The sequence below is a fragment of the Vulpes lagopus genome, chromosome 12 (genome assembly GCF_018345385.1).
Source record: "Vulpes lagopus strain Blue_001 chromosome 12, ASM1834538v1, whole genome shotgun sequence".
NCBI classification, from domain to species: domain Eukaryota; kingdom Metazoa; phylum Chordata; class Mammalia; order Carnivora; family Canidae; genus Vulpes; species Vulpes lagopus.
This window is the reverse complement of record NC_054835.1, coordinates 53,417,852-53,438,905: the sequence shown is the minus strand read 5'-3', so window position 1 is coordinate 53,438,905 and position 21,054 is coordinate 53,417,852. Positions and strand designations below refer to the sequence as shown.

At 52.6% G+C, this 21,054-nt stretch overlaps 1 protein-coding gene across 2 annotated transcripts in view; it reads left to right on the top strand.

The window, feature by feature from the left end:
- Positions 1-21,054, top strand: part of SDK2 (sidekick cell adhesion molecule 2) — a 259,234-nt gene that overhangs the window by 175,912 nt on the left and 62,268 nt on the right. For both annotated transcript variants that reach the window (XM_041725835.1, XM_041725834.1), the window contains exons 9-18: positions 1,423-1,617; positions 2,860-2,976; positions 4,687-4,854; positions 5,826-5,928; positions 11,980-12,156; positions 12,522-12,658; positions 13,237-13,384; positions 17,008-17,148; positions 18,857-19,038; positions 19,598-19,713. In XM_041725835.1, coding sequence (XP_041581769.1) covers positions 1,423-1,617; positions 2,860-2,976; positions 4,687-4,854; positions 5,826-5,928; positions 11,980-12,156; positions 12,522-12,658; positions 13,237-13,384; positions 17,008-17,148; positions 18,857-19,038; positions 19,598-19,713 — 1,484 coding nt within the window. The remainder of the gene's footprint in view (positions 1-1,422; positions 1,618-2,859; positions 2,977-4,686; positions 4,855-5,825; positions 5,929-11,979; positions 12,157-12,521; positions 12,659-13,236; positions 13,385-17,007; positions 17,149-18,856; positions 19,039-19,597; positions 19,714-21,054) is intronic.

Here is a 21,054-nt window from a genome sequence, read left to right as displayed (position 1 = left end):
CCCATAATTGGAGAGTCGTAGACGATGCCAAATTACCGTAATGTCAGAGCTGCTGGAACTTGGGTGCCTCTCGCCGGAGATGGGTCTCATGAGCTCCACCTGGTTTCTGGGACATTTTGCTCCATTTTCTCCCCTGCTCTCTCTACTTAACCCCCCTTGTCAGAGATCCTGGGGAATTTCTTCTTTCCCCACCCCCAACCTCCCTCTTTCTGGCCCAGCAGAGCTCTAGCCCGAAACCAGAGTGAAGCCTGGGGTTGATCAGATGGGAGGAAGAGAACGTGCGCTATGGCCCGAGGTCTGATTGTGAGCAAAGAGCCAGGACGTAGCTGGGACAGGGGGAGAGTCACAGTGGAAGGGGCGAGTCAGGACCCCCCTTCGGAGAACACACAAGGGGGAGGCAAAGATCCAGTCGTTCACCCAATGGACGTTTTTGGAGGGTTTACCAATGTGCCCTCGGGCTAGGGAGACGCGGGCTGAACCAAACGGCCAAATCCTTGCTGTTCCAAAACGTATTTTTTTAAGAGGAAGGCAGACCCACCAATAAACAAATAAAAATGCCTCATTTCATTTCATGGAAAATGCCAGGGGTTGTGAGAGGCCCCATTGTTTTATGTGCCACCAAGAAAGAAAAAAGACTGTCGGTGAAATTATGACACGCTTTGGGTGGTAAGACACGTCCTGATCGCAGAGATGTTACCACGTGAAAGAGCGTGCCCCGTGGAACGGGTGAAATTCAGCGTCCTAGGATGTCAGGGAGGAGAAGTGCTGGGAAAGAGAAAGAAGCCGGCGGGCTTGGGGGGCTAGGAGCGATGGGGTGCTCTTTTGAATGGAGTGTGGGAGCTCCTCTGGGGAAGTCACATTTGAGCAGAGACCCGGGGACAGGGGGGTAGGTTGGGGGTACCTGTGGGAAGACCATGCAAGGCCAGGGGTGCAGGGCTTGGGCAAGGCTGAGAGATAGGGGCCCCCCCATTCACCTCTCTCTCCACACGGGGTAGGAAGGGGCTTCCAGAGGCCATCCAAGGACCGCTAGCCCCCTCTGCATGCCCCTTGACACGGGACTCTGTGGTCATGTGAGTTTGGGAAACCAGCCCCCAGTTGGAGGTTCCCAAAACACACCACAGGCTCTCCTAAATTCAGGGGCTGTTCTAAAAAAATTTCATTTGTCCAATCTAGCATTTCCAAGCTAAACTTGGAACCCCTGCTATTGTAAGAACTTGAGAAATGCCACTCTGAGAACTTCTTTCACCTCTTCCGAGACCACCAGTGGCACCTCTGAGAAGGTTCTAGAAACCAAGACACACGGGGAACCCCCGCACACACCCTTCAGACTCCCAGGCCCAGCCTCCGCCTGAGCACCCCTCAGAGGCGGGAGGGAGGGAGCCCCGAGGTGAGCTGACTGTGGGCCCGTGTCCCCCCCCCCAGGTGTGCCACCGCCCTCCATCACCTGGTACAAGGACGCGGCCGTGGTGGAGGTGGAGAGGCTGAACCGCTTCCGGCAGCGTGGCGACGGGGGCCTGCAGATCAGCGGGCTGGTGCCTGACGACACGGGCATGTTCCAGTGCTTCGCCCGCAATGCGGCCGGCGAGGTGCAGACCTCCACCTACCTGGCCGTCACCAGTAAGTTGCGTCTTCTCCGCCCTGGCCCTGAGCCCGTCCCGCCCGGGACGCAGCCTTCCTCCAAGCCAGCAGCCTCCTGAGAAAAGATGCAGGGGCATTTTGCAGGGATGAGATTCCAGAAGACCGTCTGTCCCCTCTGCTGCCAGGGTGGCTCCAGCCAGTTACGCCCACTGCCTTCCCAGCCCGGGTCTGGTGCTCCGGAGCCCCGAGCCCAGGACGGGTTCGCTGGCTCTGGGAGAAGCAGCTGTGAACCCACAGGCCCCGCCCTGGCATCACAGCTGCCCCTGGCATCCCGGGCAAGGCTGAAGCCGCCCCGTCCCAGCAGAGCAGGCTTGCTGCCTTCTCCAGAGGGAGCCAGAGCTTTAATCTCAGTCCCCACTTCAAACCTTTTGCCCTCTTGGAGTCTCTTCTGGGGGTTTTGACAGCTCTCCTGCCCTCTTAATGGAGTTGCATTAGCGCAAAATGCTACATGAGTGGTCACATCATAGAGGGCAGAGCTCTGTGCGCGTGCAAAGTGCCACTGGGCTCCCTCGTCTCGGCAGCAAAAGGACAGACGGTCATGGGCCTCCTTGAGCCGCTCCGGGCTCATCACCCAGACCCGCAGAAGTCCCCAGACAGGGCAGCCACGGAGCAGAGGGTGAGCTGGGTTTGCCCAGAGGGGCAGTCGGGGCAGAAAGGCTGCCGTCTTGCTGGGATGAGTGCAGGTCAAGCCGGTGCCCAAGCCGGTCCCTTCCTGAGCTCTGCTCCCACAAGCTCTGACCAGACGGTTCCCTGAGAGCAGGGCTCGGGAAGGCAGGCCGGAAGCTAGAAGGCTGCACTCAGCTCAGCCAGGCTGTGGACTCTCCAGGCCCAAGGCTCATGCAAAGCAGCTCATGTTCCTCTGTTGCCTTTAACCACCTTTTCTTTTAAGAAATCAGAGCCTCGATGTCATGTTCAGTGAAGGATGGACCCCATTTATCTCGTCTTGGAGGGTAGGAGCTGCCCTCAGAGATCCTCAGTTTCCCCAAAAATGGAGGTCTAAGAATCAAGCCTGGGTCCTTCCACAGAGCAGGTGGTACAGGGAGCCCCCGAGGGCCTTCTGGGCTTCTCTCCAGTGCCGGGGTCCCCTCAGGACACCTGCATCCTTCTCTGCGGCGGGACTCACAGCAGCCAGAGTGGCAGGGGCAGGACGAGGACTTGGCCCTCTGGCTGTGGGAGCTCCGCCAGGGTGTAGCTAAGAGGCTCCACTGTCTCCGTTTGTAGGCATCGCCCCCAACATCACCAGAGGCCCCTTGGACAGCACAGTGATCGACGGCATGTCGGTGGTACTGGCTTGCGAGACTTCGGGGGCGCCCCGGCCGGCCATCACTTGGCAGAAAGGTAGATGGGACTGATCTCTTGGAGGTCTTAGAGGGTGTGGCCATGTGACCATCGAGTCCTCAGATCTCCATTCTGGAGCCAGCTGGGTTGGGTTCCCTACGTACGGTGGTGAAGGTCGTGCACTGCACACCCCAGGAGGACATCTCTCACCTCACAGTATGTCCCACGTGCCGCCCTGCTGGGCTCAAGGCATCTTCGGAGACCTGGGACCTCGGGTGAATTATTTACTCACTCCAAGCCTCAGGGTCCCCATATGTAAACTGAGGACAGTAGTTACACGCACCTCGGGCTGGCATGAGGGCGAAACAGGCGCATGCACGGGAAGAGCATGATGCCCAGCGAATGGCGGCTGTGTGATGGTCATATTGTGGTGGTGGTCGTGAGTGCACGCGGTGGGCCCTCCCTCCCGGGCAGCATGGAAGGCTCCGGAACCCTGCACCAGCAGAGCTCAAGCAGTACCCGCCGCCCCCGCCGTGTGCCCCTTCCACCCCCATTTCGGAAACTCGCCTTCCCAACTCTCCCCATGTACACACGCGTGGTCGCTCCCTCTCACCCCCACATCTGCTACACGGAAGCTTCTCGGCAGGACTCACTTGCCCACGCCCCATAGGCCTCCTCACGCCCCGCCTCCCCCGTGGCTTTATTTCTCCACCTCCTAACGGATAACCTGCCTACTCATTCTGCCTATTGCCTGACACCCCAAGTCAGGGGGTGTTCAGCTTTGCCCGCTGCCGTCTCTGTAGGGCCCAGGATGGGGTCTGACACATGGTAGTTGCTCCATGAGTATTTGGGAAATGAGTGTAAGCACAGACGGGCACGTGTGTGGATGCAGACACCCTCACCCGCCACGCTCACTGGTTCAATATTCCTGCTCACGTGTGTAGAGAGACACACCCACAGACTTGCCCGTGAGGTTGCCCCTCTGTACAGACAGGTGGGATTTTCTTTAAGATAGATATAATTGGGGCGCCGGGGGCTCAGGCAATTGGGCACCTGCCTTCAGCTCAGGGCATGATCCTGGGGTCCTGGGATCCAGTCCCGCATCATTGGGATCCCTGCTCAGCTGGGAGTCTGCTTCTGTCTCTCTCTCTCTCTGTGCTCTCCCCCCCCCAAATAAATAAACAAAATCTTAAAAGTAAAATAAAATAGATGTAATCGCCCAAAACTGCCCTCTCGGGCTCCTGCACAGGGCCTGTCACCGCCAGGCCCCAGGACCCCCTCCCAGGCCCCGCTCTGCCCCCACTCCTTGCTGCCCCCACCCCTCACTTTCTCCTGCTCTCCTGAAGGTGACTCTCAGAAGCATCTTGCCGCAGGATGCCCGTCACCACCTTGTCAGAGCCGTCTGCCCCCTCCCCCCGGCCCGGGTGCCAGCTGTCTCCAAGAGCTGTGCCTGGCTGCATCAGGAGACAGTCCCTGGCCTTCTTTGGTGAAGGGCAGACAGCGCGGTGGGTGGAGAGACGCCAGGAGACCCGGGCTCTGTGACCGAGTGCCCTTGTGCCTGTCACCGTGTCTATCAGGGCGACCCCGGCCCTGCCCGCCCCCCGCCCCCGCCACCACCCAGGCCCTCCCAGCATTTCTAAAGCTGGGGGAACCCGCCTGAACAGCACCTGCCCAGAGCTTCCAGGGAGCAGGAGACGTGAGGTCTCAGAGGGCCAAGGGCTGCGTGCTGCAGCCCCAGCCCACCCCGAGCCCACCTCGTGTCGCCCCCAGGGGAGCGCATCTTGGCCAGCGGCTCTGTGCAGCTGCCTCGCTTCACGCTGCTGGAGTCCGGCAGCCTGCTCATCAGCCCCACGCACATCTCCGACGCTGGGACCTACACCTGCTTGGCCACCAACTCTCGGGGGGTCGACGAAGCCTCGGCTGACCTGGTCGTGTGGGGTGAGTGTGCAGAGTGGGAACACTTCCCAGGTCGGTGCATTGAGTGTGTGCTGAGCCAGCACCTCCTCGTCCACAGGGCTGTCTCACCGGGGTGCTTTTTGTAAGAAGGACGGGGGACAAATTAACCCGGAGTCGGGGGGGGGGGGGGGGGGTGCCCGGGAAGGCCAGGCCTCTGCAGATGGTGCCGCCTAGTGAGGCCTCTGGCCGTGCTTGGCCAAGTTGAGAGAACAGAGAGGTGCTGGGCAGCCGTCTTCATATACTCCAGGGCAGAAGTCAACAAACTTGTTCTGTGAAGGGCCAGGTAGGAACTATTTTAGGCTTTGTGGGCTAGACAGCCTCTGTCCTAACTCCCCTTTCATCAAGAAAGCAGCCCTAGATAATACTTCAGCCCACAGGGCCCGGCTCTGTTCCATTGCAAGTGTATTTACCCAAGCAGGCTGCCAGCCAGACTTGACCCTGGACTGTAGGGTGCTGCTGAGCCCTGCTTTAAGGAAACTTCTCAAGCCCCCTTGCATCGTCAGATGGCACCACTTGGGATCCACACCCAAGGCAGACATGCCTGTGGGCCCCCCGTGGAGGCTGAGCCCCAATGACCGGGCATGCGATGCAGCAGACCGGGAATCAGATGATCCTATTTTTACAACCTGGCTGGACCACTAATGTGCTGATCATCCTCACATTTCCATTTCTTCATCTCCCACGTGGGTTTCCGGGGGCAGGATTAAATGAGCCCCCGCAATGAACGTGGCTTCCAGGAATTCAGGTACCCCGGAGGCACACTGTTCTTATTAGCATTCTGGGATGCCCACCATGGTAGGCCTGGCCACCTGCAGGGTCTGCCTCCACCTGCCCCTAGAATTCAGCAGCACAGGCCCGCTTCACCTGAAGATGCCTTTCCCATGCACCTGCATCTCACCTGTTCGTCTGGATCTACTCCCCTTCTCTCACCCTGTCTCCCTGCTGCCTTGCAGCCCGGACCCGCATCACCAAGCCTCCCCAGGACCAGAGTGTCATCAAGGGTACCCAGGCCTCCATGGTGTGCGGAGTGACCCACGACCCCCGAGTGACCATCAGGTACTCCCTCTGCTGTGGCCCCAAAGAGGCAAAAGGGGAGGGCAGCTCTAGGGATAGCTGGGCAGGTGTTGACACCAAGGAGGTAAGTGTCACTGTGGGGCCAAGCCACGGGCCTTGGGGGGACCACCTGTAGAGCCAGTGTGGGGCTGAGCCAGTGTGAGCACAATTGGACTGTATCAGGGCAGCCCAGGACAGCAGCACCCGAGAAGGGTGTAAGGGCCAGATCTCCTCCCAGGCTTGGGCTGAGGACCCCAGGAAAGGCTTCCGGAGAAAACTGTCCCTTCAGGGCTCTCTTTTGAGCTTTGGGATGCTGAGTACAAAATGTAACTGCTTCCTTAGAGACAGATATTCCCTCCATGTTGCTTCTGTGTTTTATGGCCAGTGTCAACTGCCAAAGCAACTGGCATCGAGGCTGGAAGGGGCCGGGCGCTGGTGCCACTTGGGAGGCTGGGCCCCTACAGGGCTGGAGGCAGCTGCGTCCTGGGGCACCATCTGGTGGCCACTAGGCATATGACAGTCTATACCACCACACGGAAGGGTCCCAACCACCCCCCATGGAAGCCAAGGTTGGCATAAGGAATACTAGACTTTTAGACCCACACCTGTTCTCAGAGAGTCCACTGCAGGTCCCCAGTCAGAGAAACACCTCCTTGGACATTAAACATTGACCCTTTAGGATGGTCATCATATGGTGCCAGCATAAATGCAAGCATGAGCCTTGAAATCACATAGATGTAGTTAAAATATTGTCAACACAAGATCCAGAATATGCTTATTCCTGAGACTATTACATTTTTGTTTTATATATTTATATCTCAACTGTAAAGATGTTCTCCAAGAGAACCCACATACCCCCCTACCACCATAGAACCCCGCTGTGGGTCTCAGACCCGTACATAAGTGGTAGCTATAACTTTAGCACCCATTAATTGAAAAGCTATATAACAATAAAAATCTTATATTAATTCAGCAACACGTTAAAATAAATTAGTGTTTTATTTATTAAAATATTACCCGGCTAGTATTTGGAAAATACTTGCACATTTTATTCATTCTCTAAGCAATTCTTTTTTTTTTTTAAGATTTTATTTATTTATTCATGACAGAGAGAGAGGCGGAGACACAGGCAGAGGGAGAAGCAGGCTCCATGCAGGGAGCCCGATGTGGGACTCAGTCCTGGGTCTCCGGGATGATGCCCTGAGCCGAGAGCAGACGCTCAACCACTGAGCCACCCAGGCATCCCTTCTCTAGACAATTCTTGATGAACAAAGGCATTCAGGGGCCTCTTGCCATAGACTATAGGTCCACCTCACAAGGACCCTCAGGGAGCCACACATGGAAAACCCTATTTCAGTTAACTGGAGCGGTCCTCACCTTCAAATGGAACTCCCCATTTGGGCAATCTTTTCTTGATGGGGAGAGAACACAGAATTGGTCAGGCCTCAAAATTGGCAGTCGGGGACCAAAGCACCCCCACATCTCCCACCCCTTCCTCAGACTTGAAAACCCTGTTGGAGAAAGGGAGACAGAACATGAGAGACTCTTAAATCTGGGAAACGAACTAGGGGTGGTGGAAAGGGAGGTGGACGGGGGGTAGGGATGACTGGGTGACGGGCACTGAGGGGGGCACTTGATGGGATGAGCACAGGGTGTTATGCTATATGTTGGCAAATTGAACACCAATAAAAAATAAATTCATTTAAAAAAAAAATAATAATAATAATAATAATAATAAAAGAAAGAAAACCCTGTTGGAGCTTTAGGGAACACAATGGAGGTGTTCCCTGACCCAGACGGGCTAGAAAGGACCCAACAAACAACCAAGTCAGACTAACGTGGTGGCCACTTAATTCTGTATTCCATGCCCTCCTCAAAATCAAGCAGGACCCAAGGGTCACGGCCTGAGCAGAGGCAGGTTGCCAGTGCAGAAAGCTTCCAGAACTGCCTTAGGAGAAACTCTTCTGTTTAGTACTGAGCCCAGACCTAGACCCGCTCTGAGCAATCCACTTGTGGCCACTATTAATCCTAATCAATATTTCCATTGGCTTTTATTATTATTCAGCTAATAGACATCCTTTTTAGGAGGAAAATATAGAAAACGCAGATAAGTGCATAAGAAATGGGAAGGGAGAGAGAGAAAGAAAAGTGGGTTTATCTGTTTCTCTCAATGAGAGATAATAATATTAGAGTGTCATTTATAAAAAAAAAAAAAAAACCTAGAAAATGGTTTCTTTGTGTTTTCCCTTAAGAACCCATTGTGAATCTCTTCCCCTGTCAATAAATATTTTTGTATAAACCCCATTATATGATTATTCATTATTCACTCGTCCATTGTGTGGATGTAACATAATTTCTGTTACCAATTCCCTAATGCTGGATATTTGGATTGTATCTCAGTTGTTTTTTTTGTTTTTTGTGGTTTTTTTTTTGCTAAAAAAAATTGCGCTTGGGTGGCTCAGTCAGTGGAGCGTTCAATTCTTGATCTCAGCTTAGGTCTTGTCTCAGGGTCGTGGGTTCAAGCTCCATGTTGGGCTCCATGCTGGGTGTAGAGCCTACTTTAAAAAAAAAAAAAAAAGAAAGAAAGAAAAAAGAAACATCATGATGAATGTCCTTGTAACTAAATATTTTTGCACTTCTTTGATTTCCTGAGGACTATTGAATATTATTTAAAGCTGAAAGAAGGCCTGAATATTGCTCATCAAAATTGTTTAATAGCCAGCTATATAATTACAGATGATTTTGGAATATTTCTACCCTGAGTTAAATGGACTCATGAGTTGTTCTTTTTTTTTTTTCTTTTTTTCTTTTTTTTTTCTTTTTTTTTTTTACTTTCTACTGTGGAAATTTTCAAACATAGCCCAGAGTAGAGAGACCCAGATCATCAAGCCTTACTTACCCATCTTCCTTTTTTTAATTTTTTTTTATTTAAATTTAATTAAATAACCTATAGTGAATTCCTAGTTTCAGAGGTAGAGGTCCGTGATTCATCAGTTGTGTTTAACATCCACTACTCATCACATCACGTGCCTCCTTAATGCCCACCACCCAGTTACCCCAGTTACCCCCTCCCCTCACCCCCCTCCCCACCAGCAACCCTCAGTTTGTTTCCTGTGATTAAGAGTCTCTTATGGGTTATCTCCCTCTTTGATTTCATTTTATTTTATTTTATTTTTCCCTCCTTTCCCCTAGGCTCCTGTTTTGTTTCCTAAATTTCACATATGAGTGAAATCATATGATTATCATCTCTGATTGACTTATTTCACTTAGCATAATACCCCGTAGTTCCATCCACATCACTGCAAATGGCAAGATTTCGTTTTTGATGGCTGAGTAATATTCCACTACATGTATATATATATTCATACATATATATACATACATATACACATACCATATTTTCTTTATCCATCCTTCGTCGACAGACATCTGGGCTCTTTCCATAGTTTGGCTATTGTGGACATTGCTACTATGAACATTGGGGTGCAGGTGCCCCTTTGGATCACTACATTTGTATCTTTGGATCCGTACCCATCTCTTGGCCTCAGTCACTGTCAGCATTTTGCTCACCTGGTTTCCCCTATCCATCCCCCCAACACACACACATGCTTTTTTCTTTTTACTGAAGTATTTTAAAAACAAATCTCGAGTGCGTAATTTCACCCCTAAATAGGTCAGTGTGCATTTCGTACTTAAAAGGACTTTTCTTGAAACATAACAACCACGTCCCTGTCCCGTGGGACACAACGAATAGCCCCTTGATGTCTGCTGATACCATGTCACGGCATCCCTGATTATCTGGAAGGTGACGTTTTAGAAGTTGGTTGGTTTAACTCCAGGCCCAAACAAAGTCCACACATTGCATTTGGCTGGTGTGTTTCCTTTATTCTACATGGTCCCCTCCCCCTCCTTTTTGTTTCCATCTGTTTGTTCACATGCAGTTAATTGGTTGGAGAAACCAGGTTCTGCAGGACAGAGGTCCAGCTAACTTTCTCTATAAAGGGACAGAGAGTAAATATCTTAGGCTTTGAGGGCTATGTATCTTTTGTCACAGCTCTTCAAGTGTGCTTGCACTCACAAGCAGTGTGCAAACACATGGGCGTGTCTGTGTTCCAATAAAACTTTATTTACACAAACAGGCAGGGGGCCACAGTTTGCTGACGCCTACCGTAGATGACCCCACATTCTGGGTTTGGCCAGGGACTTTTTCTTGGTGTGGGACACTAGTTCTTCTATCCCTTGTATTTCTAAGCAGATTCAAGTAACTGGCTGATTAGATTCGGGCTTAGTTTCTTGGGCACAGACACTCCACAAGTGGTGATACATCCGTCCTAAAACACCGCGTCCCGAGGCGAAGACGCGTCTGCTTGCCATAGGCTATTTCCTAAGCAGGAATTACTCTCTGCGACTAGATTTGCTTTTAAGTAAAATTCTACTCGTGCCATCCAGGCTGGCAAGGATGATTCTTTTCTAGCTATGGAGATGAATTGAAGGTGATTACTTCTGACAATTTGTAAATGTATATAAAAAGCCTCAAAATTTAACTCAGCAATCTCACCGCTGAAAATTTATCCTTGAGGAAGTGATTTAGGATGTATGAAAATATGTTGCTGCAAGGATGTTCCTCGCAGCATTAACTATAATATCAGAAAACAAGGAGCTACACTGGGCACCCAACATCGAGGGAACCATCATGCGGCAGATAAAGGCCAGGGTGTGGAAGTGTCACGTTACAAAGAGTTTATGATGCTTTGTTGGATGGGAAAAGCCGCTTTAAAATCAGGATGGACGGATGGCTAGTGAGCTATTGTTTACCTCCATGTGCTCTAAGCGTCAAAATACATGATGATGACTAACTTCCATGGATCCCTTACGACCTGAAGCATTTTATACCAACTCACACCATCCTTATAAGCAACCCTAGAAGGTGGGTGGTATTACTTTTCCTCGCATTACAAATGAGGAAACAAAGACACAGGGAGGTTAAATATGTAAAGCTGGTTAAGGGCCAGGCAGCATTTGACCAGGGAATCTGAATCCAGAACACAGTGGCACTCTGGTACCATGCCCCTTGGGGCAGGGGAGAAAAGTCTGCAAGGTAGATGCTCAGATGTTACTCGTGGTTCCCCGAGATGGGAAAGCTTTTCACTTGTCTTGCCCTGTATTTTTTTTTTTCCTATTTGTAGTTGCAATTTTCTGATTTTTTTTTTTTTGACTTAGCTTAAAAACATCACAGGCTCGTTCTCCTGGCAGCCTTACATTCTCCATCACAGGTAGTTCACGCACCTCGTGGCCCAGGCCACACTTGTCCGCAGCCGAGCAAGTGACGCGTCGCGTGCAAAGCCGCTCAGTCCCCAGCCCCGCACCCTGCCCTGGCTCCCGGCACCCTGACCAATCTTGCCGGAGGGCGGGTGGTGGAGGGCAACCCCCCCAGAGCTGGCACCGCACCTTATGCTGATGACAGTAATCGTTGTATTTCCTCAAGAATCATTGCGGAGGAGATATTTCTTATTGTCAGGCACGGGCATGTGTGTAATTTCTCAAGTCCCTTTGTACTGACTGACCGAAGCTAAAGTGATTTTTTGGACACTAAAGTCCATTTTTCACAGTGATGCATTGATCTAATGATTCCCCTCATAAAACTAATTCCAAAATGTAGTCTGTGCGGAAACTTTAATTCTTTCTCCAGCTGTAATCTTTTAACCTCTTCGGAAGATTACCTTTTGCCGGCACTTTTGTGCTGGCTGCTTGGCAGTGGCTTCTGGCCAAAAGCAACACGGCTCTGACCTCGACCTGAACTGGAGGTGTAATGGCTTAATGTGCTGGACAGAGCACCCTGCGACGGGGATAGACAGCTGCAGGCTGCTTGGGGGCACCCCCCCCAGCCGTCCCCGTGCTCCCACCTAGCACCAGCCCCGGGCCCCCCCACCCCTGGTCTCTCGGGAAGCGCCCTGCTGCTTTCGGAGCTCCCCGCCAGACCTGCCCCAGACTGCACCCCAGCAGCACCCCCTACTTCCCTACCTCTCTTTCCTGACTGCTGCTTCTTCCCCGCAGGTACGTCTGGGAGAAGGATGGGACCACCCTGGGCATGGAGAGCAACCCCCGCATCCGTCTCGACAAAAACGGCTCCCTGCACATCTCACAGACGTGGTCGGGGGACATCGGCACCTACACCTGCCGCGTACTGTCAGCCGGAGGCAATGACTCTCGCAGTGCCCACCTGCGCGTCAGGTGAGGGCAGCCTGCCCAGACCCCCAGCAGGGGAGGTGCAGGCGGCAACGGAAGGCTCATTTTGGCAGACGACCGGGCCACGTGTGACCTGGGTCCATCCCCTTCTGGGAACATACCCAAGCCTCCTCCAGGCCTCCCCCACCACCACCCCACCTCAGTTAGGCCCTCTGTCAAGAGCAGGGGGGGGCTCTGGGTTTGGCCTTGGACACAGGGGACCACAGAGCCAGAGAGAAGAGCCTCCAGGTCGATGGCCCAAAGGCCAATTTATGGCTGGGCACGAGGTATCATGAAGTTCAGTGTGAGCCCCAGGTGCCTGTGTGTCACCTGACTCCAGACCTCACAGATGGCGCTTCTGTCTCCTCCAGGCAGCTGCCCCACGCCCCCGAGCACCCCGTGGCGACACTCAGCACCACAGAGAGACGGGCCATCAACCTAACCTGGGCCAAGCCCTTCGACGGCAACAGCCCCCTGCTCCGCTATCTCCTGGAGATGTCAGAGAACAGTAAGCCCTCCCACCGCAGCCTCGGAGAGTCAGGGGGTTAACCCCAGGGCCAGGCTCCAGCTCCCCAACTTCCCAGTTCTGTGCCTCCGAGCAAACCTCCCGGAAGCCCCGGCTTCCCTGCAAAAGGAGCGTGGGCATCAGCCTCCTCGGGTGGTTGACAATCGCATGAGATCGTGTGTGCAAGGGGCAGGACCCGGGCCAGAGCCTCCAAGGCCATGGCGATTCTCTTGCTTTTTCTCCTCCCAGGCCCCAAGCTGTGAACTCCAAAATTAGCAGGCTTCATTTGAATGATGTTTTAAATACAGTGTGCCTGGTGCTCATCAGAGGGAAAAAAAAAAAACATAGAAATGATGTGCATCTCAGCCCCCATGAGCCCTCACTTCCTCCCCAGGACCCTCCAACCCCCTGGGACATGTGGCCAAGGGGACCTGTAAAAATGACATCCAGCCTTTCCTGGACTGAGACTGGGAGGCACTCCTCTGCTGGCCCGAATGGGGCTGGACCCCTGCTGGAAGGGCGTAAGGCGCCCAGAGCCTTCCAGTATTCCCATGTCTGTCTCTACCCTCTGACCCCTATAGATGCCCCCTGGACCGTGCTCCTGGCCAGTGTGGATCCTGAGGCGACCTCAGTGATGGTCAAGGGCTTGGTGCCCGCACGCTCCTACCAGTTCCGCCTTTGTGCAGTCAACGATGTGGGGAAGGGACAGTTCAGCAAGGACACGGAGAGGTGAGGGGAGCACGTGTTCTTCCAGGGCAGGTGGTGGGTGACCCCCTCGGAGGGAGGGCCCGGTAGCAAGTCCCATCTGGCGGCGTGGGGCCTGGCTGTGTGCGGACCCTGGCCGCTGCCTCCTTCCTGGCCTCCTGGGCTTCCGTGCCCATGTCTGTAGAATGGGGTAGCATTAGCTGGCCTGCCTCACAGGGACGCTGCAAAGATGGAAGGAGGGGACCCAGGGGAGGTGCTGTGAGCAGTGCTTGGTGTGGGATAAGCACCCACCAGAGCAAGTGGTTCCTCTCACTGGGAGCTTGGCAAGTTCAAGGACCTGCCTCCTTCGGCTCTACCTCTGCACCTCACGTGGACGTGAGGTGTAAGGGGGCCGTGGGACCCACACAGGTCTCTGTATCCAGTGACTTGCACCATGCCAGGTCCTATTAAGCTTTCAAGAAGCTTTTACAAAATGTGGAAAATTAAGTAAAAAACAGCGGGTCATCCCTTTTCAAACATCACCGGGGAATACGCGCTTAAGTGGGAGGTGATTCTTGCCACCTCAGCCCTGTAGGATGAGTGGTCACCTCTAGGGAGAAAGAAGCCATGGAGCGAGAGGTCAGAATGACAATGACACAAATCCCAGGCGCCTAGGTTGTATGCTGCCCTTTCCTTTTTTATGTTTCTTTTTATTTTTTTTTCCAGATTTGTTGAGATATAGCTGACATATAACATGGTGTGAGTTGAAGGCAGACAGTGTGTTGATTTGATATATTTATATAGTGCAGTAGGATTACCACCACCGTGTTGGCTAACCCCTCCATCCCGTCACAAAATTACCATTTCCTTTTTGCGGCGAGGACATTTAAGATCTATTTTCTGAGCGACTTTATAGGATATAGTGTTATTAGCTCTAATCACCATGCTATACTCCAGATCCCCAGAACTTACAAATCTTGTAACTGGAAGTTTGTGCCTTCAACCAGAATCTCCCCATTTCTTCCACCCCCTAGTCCTTGGCAACCACCCATCTCCTCTCCGGTTCTCTTAAATTCAGCTTTTTTAAAGATTCCACGTATAAGTGAAATCAGACAGTGCTTGTCTTTTCCTGTCTCACTTATCTCAGCATCAGGCTCTCAAGGTCTATCCATGATGTCACCAATGGCAGGATCTCCTTCTCCTCGTGGCTGAATAATATTCCACTATATGCATATACCACATCTTCCCAATCCACTCATCCATGGGCAGTGACCTAGGGTGCTTCTGTGCCTTGGCTGCTGTGACTAATGCCGCAATGAGCATGAGATCCTATTTTCTTTTCCTTTGGATGGGTAAATACTCAGAACTGAGAGGGCTGGATCATACGGTAGTTCTATTTTTAACTTTTGGTGGGACTGCCATACTGTTTTCCATGGTGGCGACACCAGTTTGCATCCCCCCTCCCCAAGTGCCCGAGAGTTCTCTTCTCTCCTCATCCTCACCAACACCTGTTACCTCTTGTCTTTCGATGATGGCTGTTCCAACAGGTGTGAGGTGACAGCACATTGTGGTTTTCACTTGCATTTCCCTGGTGATGAATGATGTTGAGCACTTTTTCACATTTCTGTTGGCTTGTGTGTTAGTGGGAAAACTTCTAATGGAGATCTTCTGCCCATTTTTAAGTTGGGTTGTGTTTTTTGTGGGTTTTTTTTTTTTTTTTTTTGCTCTTGGGCTGTATGTGTTCTTTATATATTTTGAATATTAATCCCTTACCAGATATGGGGTTTGCAGATATTTTCCCCCATTCCATGGGTTGGCTTTTCATTTTATGGATTGCTTCTTATGTTGTGCAGGAGCTTGCTGAGATCCCATGTACTTTTTGCTTTTGTTGCTTGTGTTTTTAGTGTCGTATCCAGGAACTCACTGCCCAGACCTGTATCAAAGAGCTTTATCTTACATTTTCTTCTAGGAGTTTTATGGCTTAGGGTCCTACGTTTAAGTCTTTAGTCCATTTTGAGTTAATTTTTGTGAGTGGTACAAGATAGGGGTCCAGTTTCATTCCTCTGCATGTGGCTGTCAGTTTTCCCAACACCACATATGGAAGAGACTTTCCTTTCCCCACTGAGAAGAATTAATAGTGTTAAAATGTCCATATTACCCGAAGCCACATGTAAATTCAGTGCAGTCTCCATCAAAATTCCAATGGCGCCTTTCACAGAATTTTTTTTTAAAAAATCCTAAAACATGTACGGAGCCACAAAAGACCTTGAAGAGCCAAAGCAATCCTGAGAAAGAGCAGAGCTGAAGGCATCACATTTCCTGATTTCACACTATACTAGAAAGCTATAGTAATCAAAACAGCATGATACTGGCATAAAAATAGACACTTAAACCAATGGAACAGGATAGAGAACCCAGAAATAAATACTCACATATATGGTCAACAGATATTTTTACAAAGGAACCAAGAATGTACTTGGCTCCTAGATTCTCTAAGGTGTGTATGCAGACCTCTGGCTTACATGCATCTTGGTTTTGCCACAGACGCAGTGAGCCGGATGGAGTCTTTCTGGCCTCTGCCACCAGGGCCATGACTCCCTAACAGGAAAGAGAAGTGGCAGGTAACATCCTAGCAGGGAGGCCAATTGCAAGAGGATTTCTTCGCTCACTGTTTATTGAACACCTACTATGTGCCAGGCCGTGTGTAGACCATGAGGGATGCAGGAAACAAAATCCCCACGACAGAAAGCCTCAAAGTGTAGGGAAAAGCCACCCTACACTTTCTCCAGATCTTTGGGCTTCTCCTCAAACCCCGATTCATCTTCCTGATGCATCTTCACACTAATAGCCCTGAGTCACAAAGAAAAAGGTTAAATCACCCTCACTCGCGGGCTTTACAAAGACATGGGAATGTGCAGTACATTTTGGAAAGCCATCCGTCAGGAAGCAAAAACATAAAAATAAACTGAAAGGGAAAGACATCCATCAAAAATAATTAACTTTCGTTTTTAATGGATGCAAGTCAGTTATGGGAACAATGCACCGCGGTGGAACACTGCATCCCCTAGCAAAGCCAGAGAAAAATGCAGTGGTGCTCGCTTCTGGAAGCGGGTGACGGGCTCACCCATGTGTCCCCCCAGCCCCCCCTGACCCTGCCCTGCTCCAGCCTGGGGCTCAGCTGGGCGGAAAAGGAAGCCTCGTCACGGTGCACCAGCAGCCTGCAGGTGGGACGTGAATATTTAACACGCCTGCTTCTGAAATACCTGATTGCTTATGACGTCACCAGCCCCAACAGCAGCTTCTTTGACATACAGGAGACTGAGGCCCACGTCCCCCAGCTGCACAGGCACCACACACATCTGGTGCTTTATGGTGTTTTAAAAGGATTCAGCTATACGTGGTGTCATTTGAGCCTCAACCAGTCTTAGAAAGCAGGCAAGTGGAGCTTTATTATATTCCTTTAAAAGATAAAGGGACAAAAAAAAAAAAAAAAGATAAAGGGACAAAAAAAAATAATAAAGGGACAAGCTCAGAGAGGTTAAGCGACTTGCCTAAAGGCACACAGCAATTGTGCAGACGGAGCAGCCTCCTCGTAGACCGAACTCCTGTATTTGCCCTCGAGATTAAAAGCGGAAAGGCCCACCCACTCTTGGTGTTTTCATATCCAGGGTCTCCCTCCCTGAGGAGCCCCCCACAGCCCCTCCGCAGAACGTCATCGCCAGCGGCCGGACCAATCAGTCCATCATGATCCAGTGGCAGCCGCCTCCGGAGAGCCACCAGAATGGCCTTCTCAAGGGCTACATCATCAGGTAGGCGTCCACCCCCGGGAGAAAGGAGGTACAGCCCAGACCCAAGGGGAGGGTAGAGAGTGGATCAGCAAAGTCATGCAGGTCCTTCTCCGTCTAACAAGGACCAGGTTGGGATGCCTCAGTGGCTCAGTGGTTGAGCATCTGCCTTTGGCCCAGGGCATGATCCTGGAGCCTCAGGATCGAGTCCCACGTCGGGCTCCCTGCGTAGAGCCTGCTTCTCCCTCTGCCTGTGTCTCTGCCTCTCTCCGTGTGTCTTTCATGAATAAATAAATAAAATATTTAAAAATAAATAAATAACAAGGACCAGGCAACAAGAAATGACTTTGCTATGGTAGAAAGGACTTAGGTTAGACATACAGAGGAACTTCCAGAAGGCAGAGCCTTGGAAAGCAACGGGAATGCTTGAGAGAGGAGGGTACAGTGTAATGTCCTGGAGGCTGTACGGATGCCACATGCTGGGGCTACACAGGATAGGACACAGGGAGACGGGTTTAACTATCCGAGAGGCCGAGCACCGGGGAACCCAAGAATATTCCATGTGAGGCCAACTACTCGGCCCAGAACTGGTCAAACAGTAGACATCCTTTCTTTGGTCCTGACTGCAAAACGAAGCCCAGCTATAGAGACTGTGATGTCTACACTTGACCGAGGATACTTCCTTCACCAGTAACCTCAAACTGAGTTTTTAAGTGCTACCGATTTGGTGTCGTGAATTCAAATCAGCATAGAGTCGAAGTTGCTGAGCATCCTCCAACGCTCTGAATCCCGGTTGGCTGCGGAATGCACGTCTCTTTCCTGTCCTGTGTCCACGCAGGTGGGGTTCTGGAACACCCCAGGTCTGGAGGAAGTGATTGTCGGTTTGCCTGCTCCATGAACAGCTCATTTTGTTGTGGGTTTTTGGTGAGCCCTAAGGCACGGTGGTTCTCAGAGGGTGGCCCCTGGATCTGCAGTGGCATCAATTCGAATGCAGATTCATAGGTCCTACCCCTGACCTACTGAATGGGAAACATTGGGGTGGGCCCCCCCCAAACCCATGTTTCAACACACCCTCCGGGTGTTCCTGATGCGAGGTAGGCCTCTGAGAACCACTGCTATGGGGTATTGCAACACAATAATCTGGGGCCTCTGATCTCCCAATACCGTGTATACCGTGGTTCTCCCGTAAGTCATCCATCCCCCCCAGATTTTGCCCATCGAGATCCCACTTCTGGATTACCATGGGTTCTTTTTGTGGTGGAAGCTAGAAATTGGTACAGTTGGTAGCTCAAGGTTTTTCTCTCCACCTAAGTGAGTGACTTAGGTCAAAAGAGGGAGCCAGCCCTTTGGAGGGGAGCCCAACCTTGGGACATGGCTCTCCATCAGTGACCTCTCCAAGGTGAGGCCAACGTGATCTTCCCAGAAACCCTTCGTGTCCGTAGTTAATTCTCTGTCCACTGTCCTCCCCCATCAGAAAGAACAGACACATCCTCTAGGCCTGTGCCATCCCGGGAGATAGTCGTTGGTCCCCTGTGGTTATTTCATCTAAAATAAATAAAAGTACGAGTTACCAGCTGCACTAACCGCATTTCATGTGCTCAGCAGCCACGTGCACAGCGGCCACCACAGCAGATGGCGTGGGGATGGAGCACGTGCGCTGCCACCCATGGTTCCTGGGCTCGCGCCCAGCCGGCTGACTCTGATGCACCGCACCCTGCCTTTTTCCCCGCAGGTACTGCCTGGCCGGGCTGCCCGTCGGGTACCAGTTTAAGAACATCACGGATGCGGACGTCAACAACCTGCTGCTGGAGGACCTCATCATCTGGACCAACTACGAGATCGAGGTGGCCGCCTACAATAGCGCCGGGCTGGGTGTCTACAGCAGCAAAGTCACCGAGTGGACGCTGCAGGGAGGTGGGTGGGGATCGTGACCACGGAGGAGCTGGTGCTTCTCGCTCTCCCAGGCCCGCACCTGTGGCTCCTGTACCTGTCCTGTCCTGCCTTGGCCACGGCACCCGGTCCATCCAGTCCTGAGCTGTTGCCCGCCGGGGCCTGGCTACCCCGTGGGAGCGGGAGGGTGCTCAGGGGCAGAAGAGTTGTTGGGGGGGAGCATGCTGAAGGCAGACGCTTCAGGTGCGGGGACCTTCTGTGTTGTCCACGTTAACTGGATCACGAAACGGCTCGAGTCCAGTGTGTCCGTACCAGCCTCCCACAAGCGCTTTCACATCCATCGTTTCCGTTTACTGGTCCCCTGCGAAATGGGTCAGGCGAGTTCTATTGAAGCCAGACTAATGGAGAGAAAGAGGTGCCTCAAGTCCACAAAGCAGGGGGAGGGGGAGGGAAGGGGGGGCAAAGCAGAGTCTGTAGACCCCATCCCTGTGTTTTCTCTACTAAAGTGGTCAAGACTGACTGACTCTGCCTCCTGTATCCTCACCCCACCCCACCCCACCCCTGTCCGGCTGCCCTCCCCTAGTCCCCACCGTCCCTCCTGGCAATGTGCACGCGGAAGCCACCAACTCCACGACCATCCGCTTCACCTGGAATGCCCCCAGCCCCCAGTTCATCAATGGCATCAACCAGGGCTACAAGGTACGTGGGGCCCCTCCCCACCCCCAAGAGGAAGCCTGGGGATTCTACGAGGGAGGCCGCAGGCTGAGGAGGTTGCAGGGGGAAAGGTGAGGGACCCCTGTGCTTCTGGAGTCATTGGTTCAGGCCAAGCAGGGGGCACGTGACCAAGGTGGAGGGCCTGCAGGCTCCCTCTGAGGCTGTGGGGGGTCTGGCCACCTCCCCGTCTGTGACCCAGTGCAGAGGAGCTTTCTCGGTGAGGCTGGGCTATAAGCAAAACCAGATTTCTTTCAAGCTCAGGAGCAGCTGGGCGTAGCCGCGGCCTCAGAAAAATCCAGAATCCTCTTCTTACTGCCAAGCTGTGGCTCTAACAGGCATCCCACTGGGACACACGTCCTTGGGCTGCTCTTGAACCCCCCCTCCCCAGGGAGTGTGGTGAAGGGCATGGGACTGGGACCCTGACAGATGTGGGTTAAGATCCTGGCTCTGGCTCTGCCTCTTGCTGGCTCCCTGGACGAGTCCTACGATCAGTCTGAGCCTCCCTCCTTCGATCCATGTTTATTAAGCCGTCCTATCTGCGCTGTTTGAGCGGCTGGAAAACCCAAATAAACTCCCACTCCCTCATTTGTGAGGATGATAACAACACCTACTCCTTGGCGCTGCGTGAGGATTAAATGCGAGAGTATTTGTGATCCATCGAGCCTGGTGACACACACACAAGGGCTCTGCAAGCGATAGGAGGGATGGGCTCGTCCCATCGGGCTGCCCGAACCAGGTGCCGCCGTGCGGGGGGCTCAAACATCAAAAACGGATTTCCTCCCAGTTCCGGGGCTGGAAGTCGGAGATCAGGGTGTGGGCAGGGCCCCACTAGGCCGCCGTCTTTAGGGCCGCAGCTGCCCTTCTCCCTGCGTCCACGTGTGGTCTCTCCCCGGCGTGGGTCCCCATCTCCTCTTGTAAGGACCCCAGTCCTGCTGGACAAAGGCCCCCCTTACTGACCTCCTTTTAACTCCACTGCCTCTTTAGAGACCTTCTCTCCAAATGCAGTCACGTCCTGAGGCCCTGGGGGTTAGGACGCCAGCGTGTGAATTTGAGGGGTGGATGGGGGGAAGCAGCTCAGCCCGTGACGACTAGTCAGAGCAGTAATGGTAGGAGTTGTTCAAGAGCGGTAGCAGCGGCCGTAAATCTGCTGCGATGGAGTCAGGACTTCTCAACCATCCCCTCCTGGAACCCAGACCTCGCTCTGGAGCTGGGGTCCCTGCTCTGGCCCCGCGGGGAGCACCATACCAGCCTCCCCCCGGGAGAAGGGAAGACCGAGTGCACAGCACATGAGGCGGGTGAGAGGATGCCCTAGGCTCCCTCCTAGAG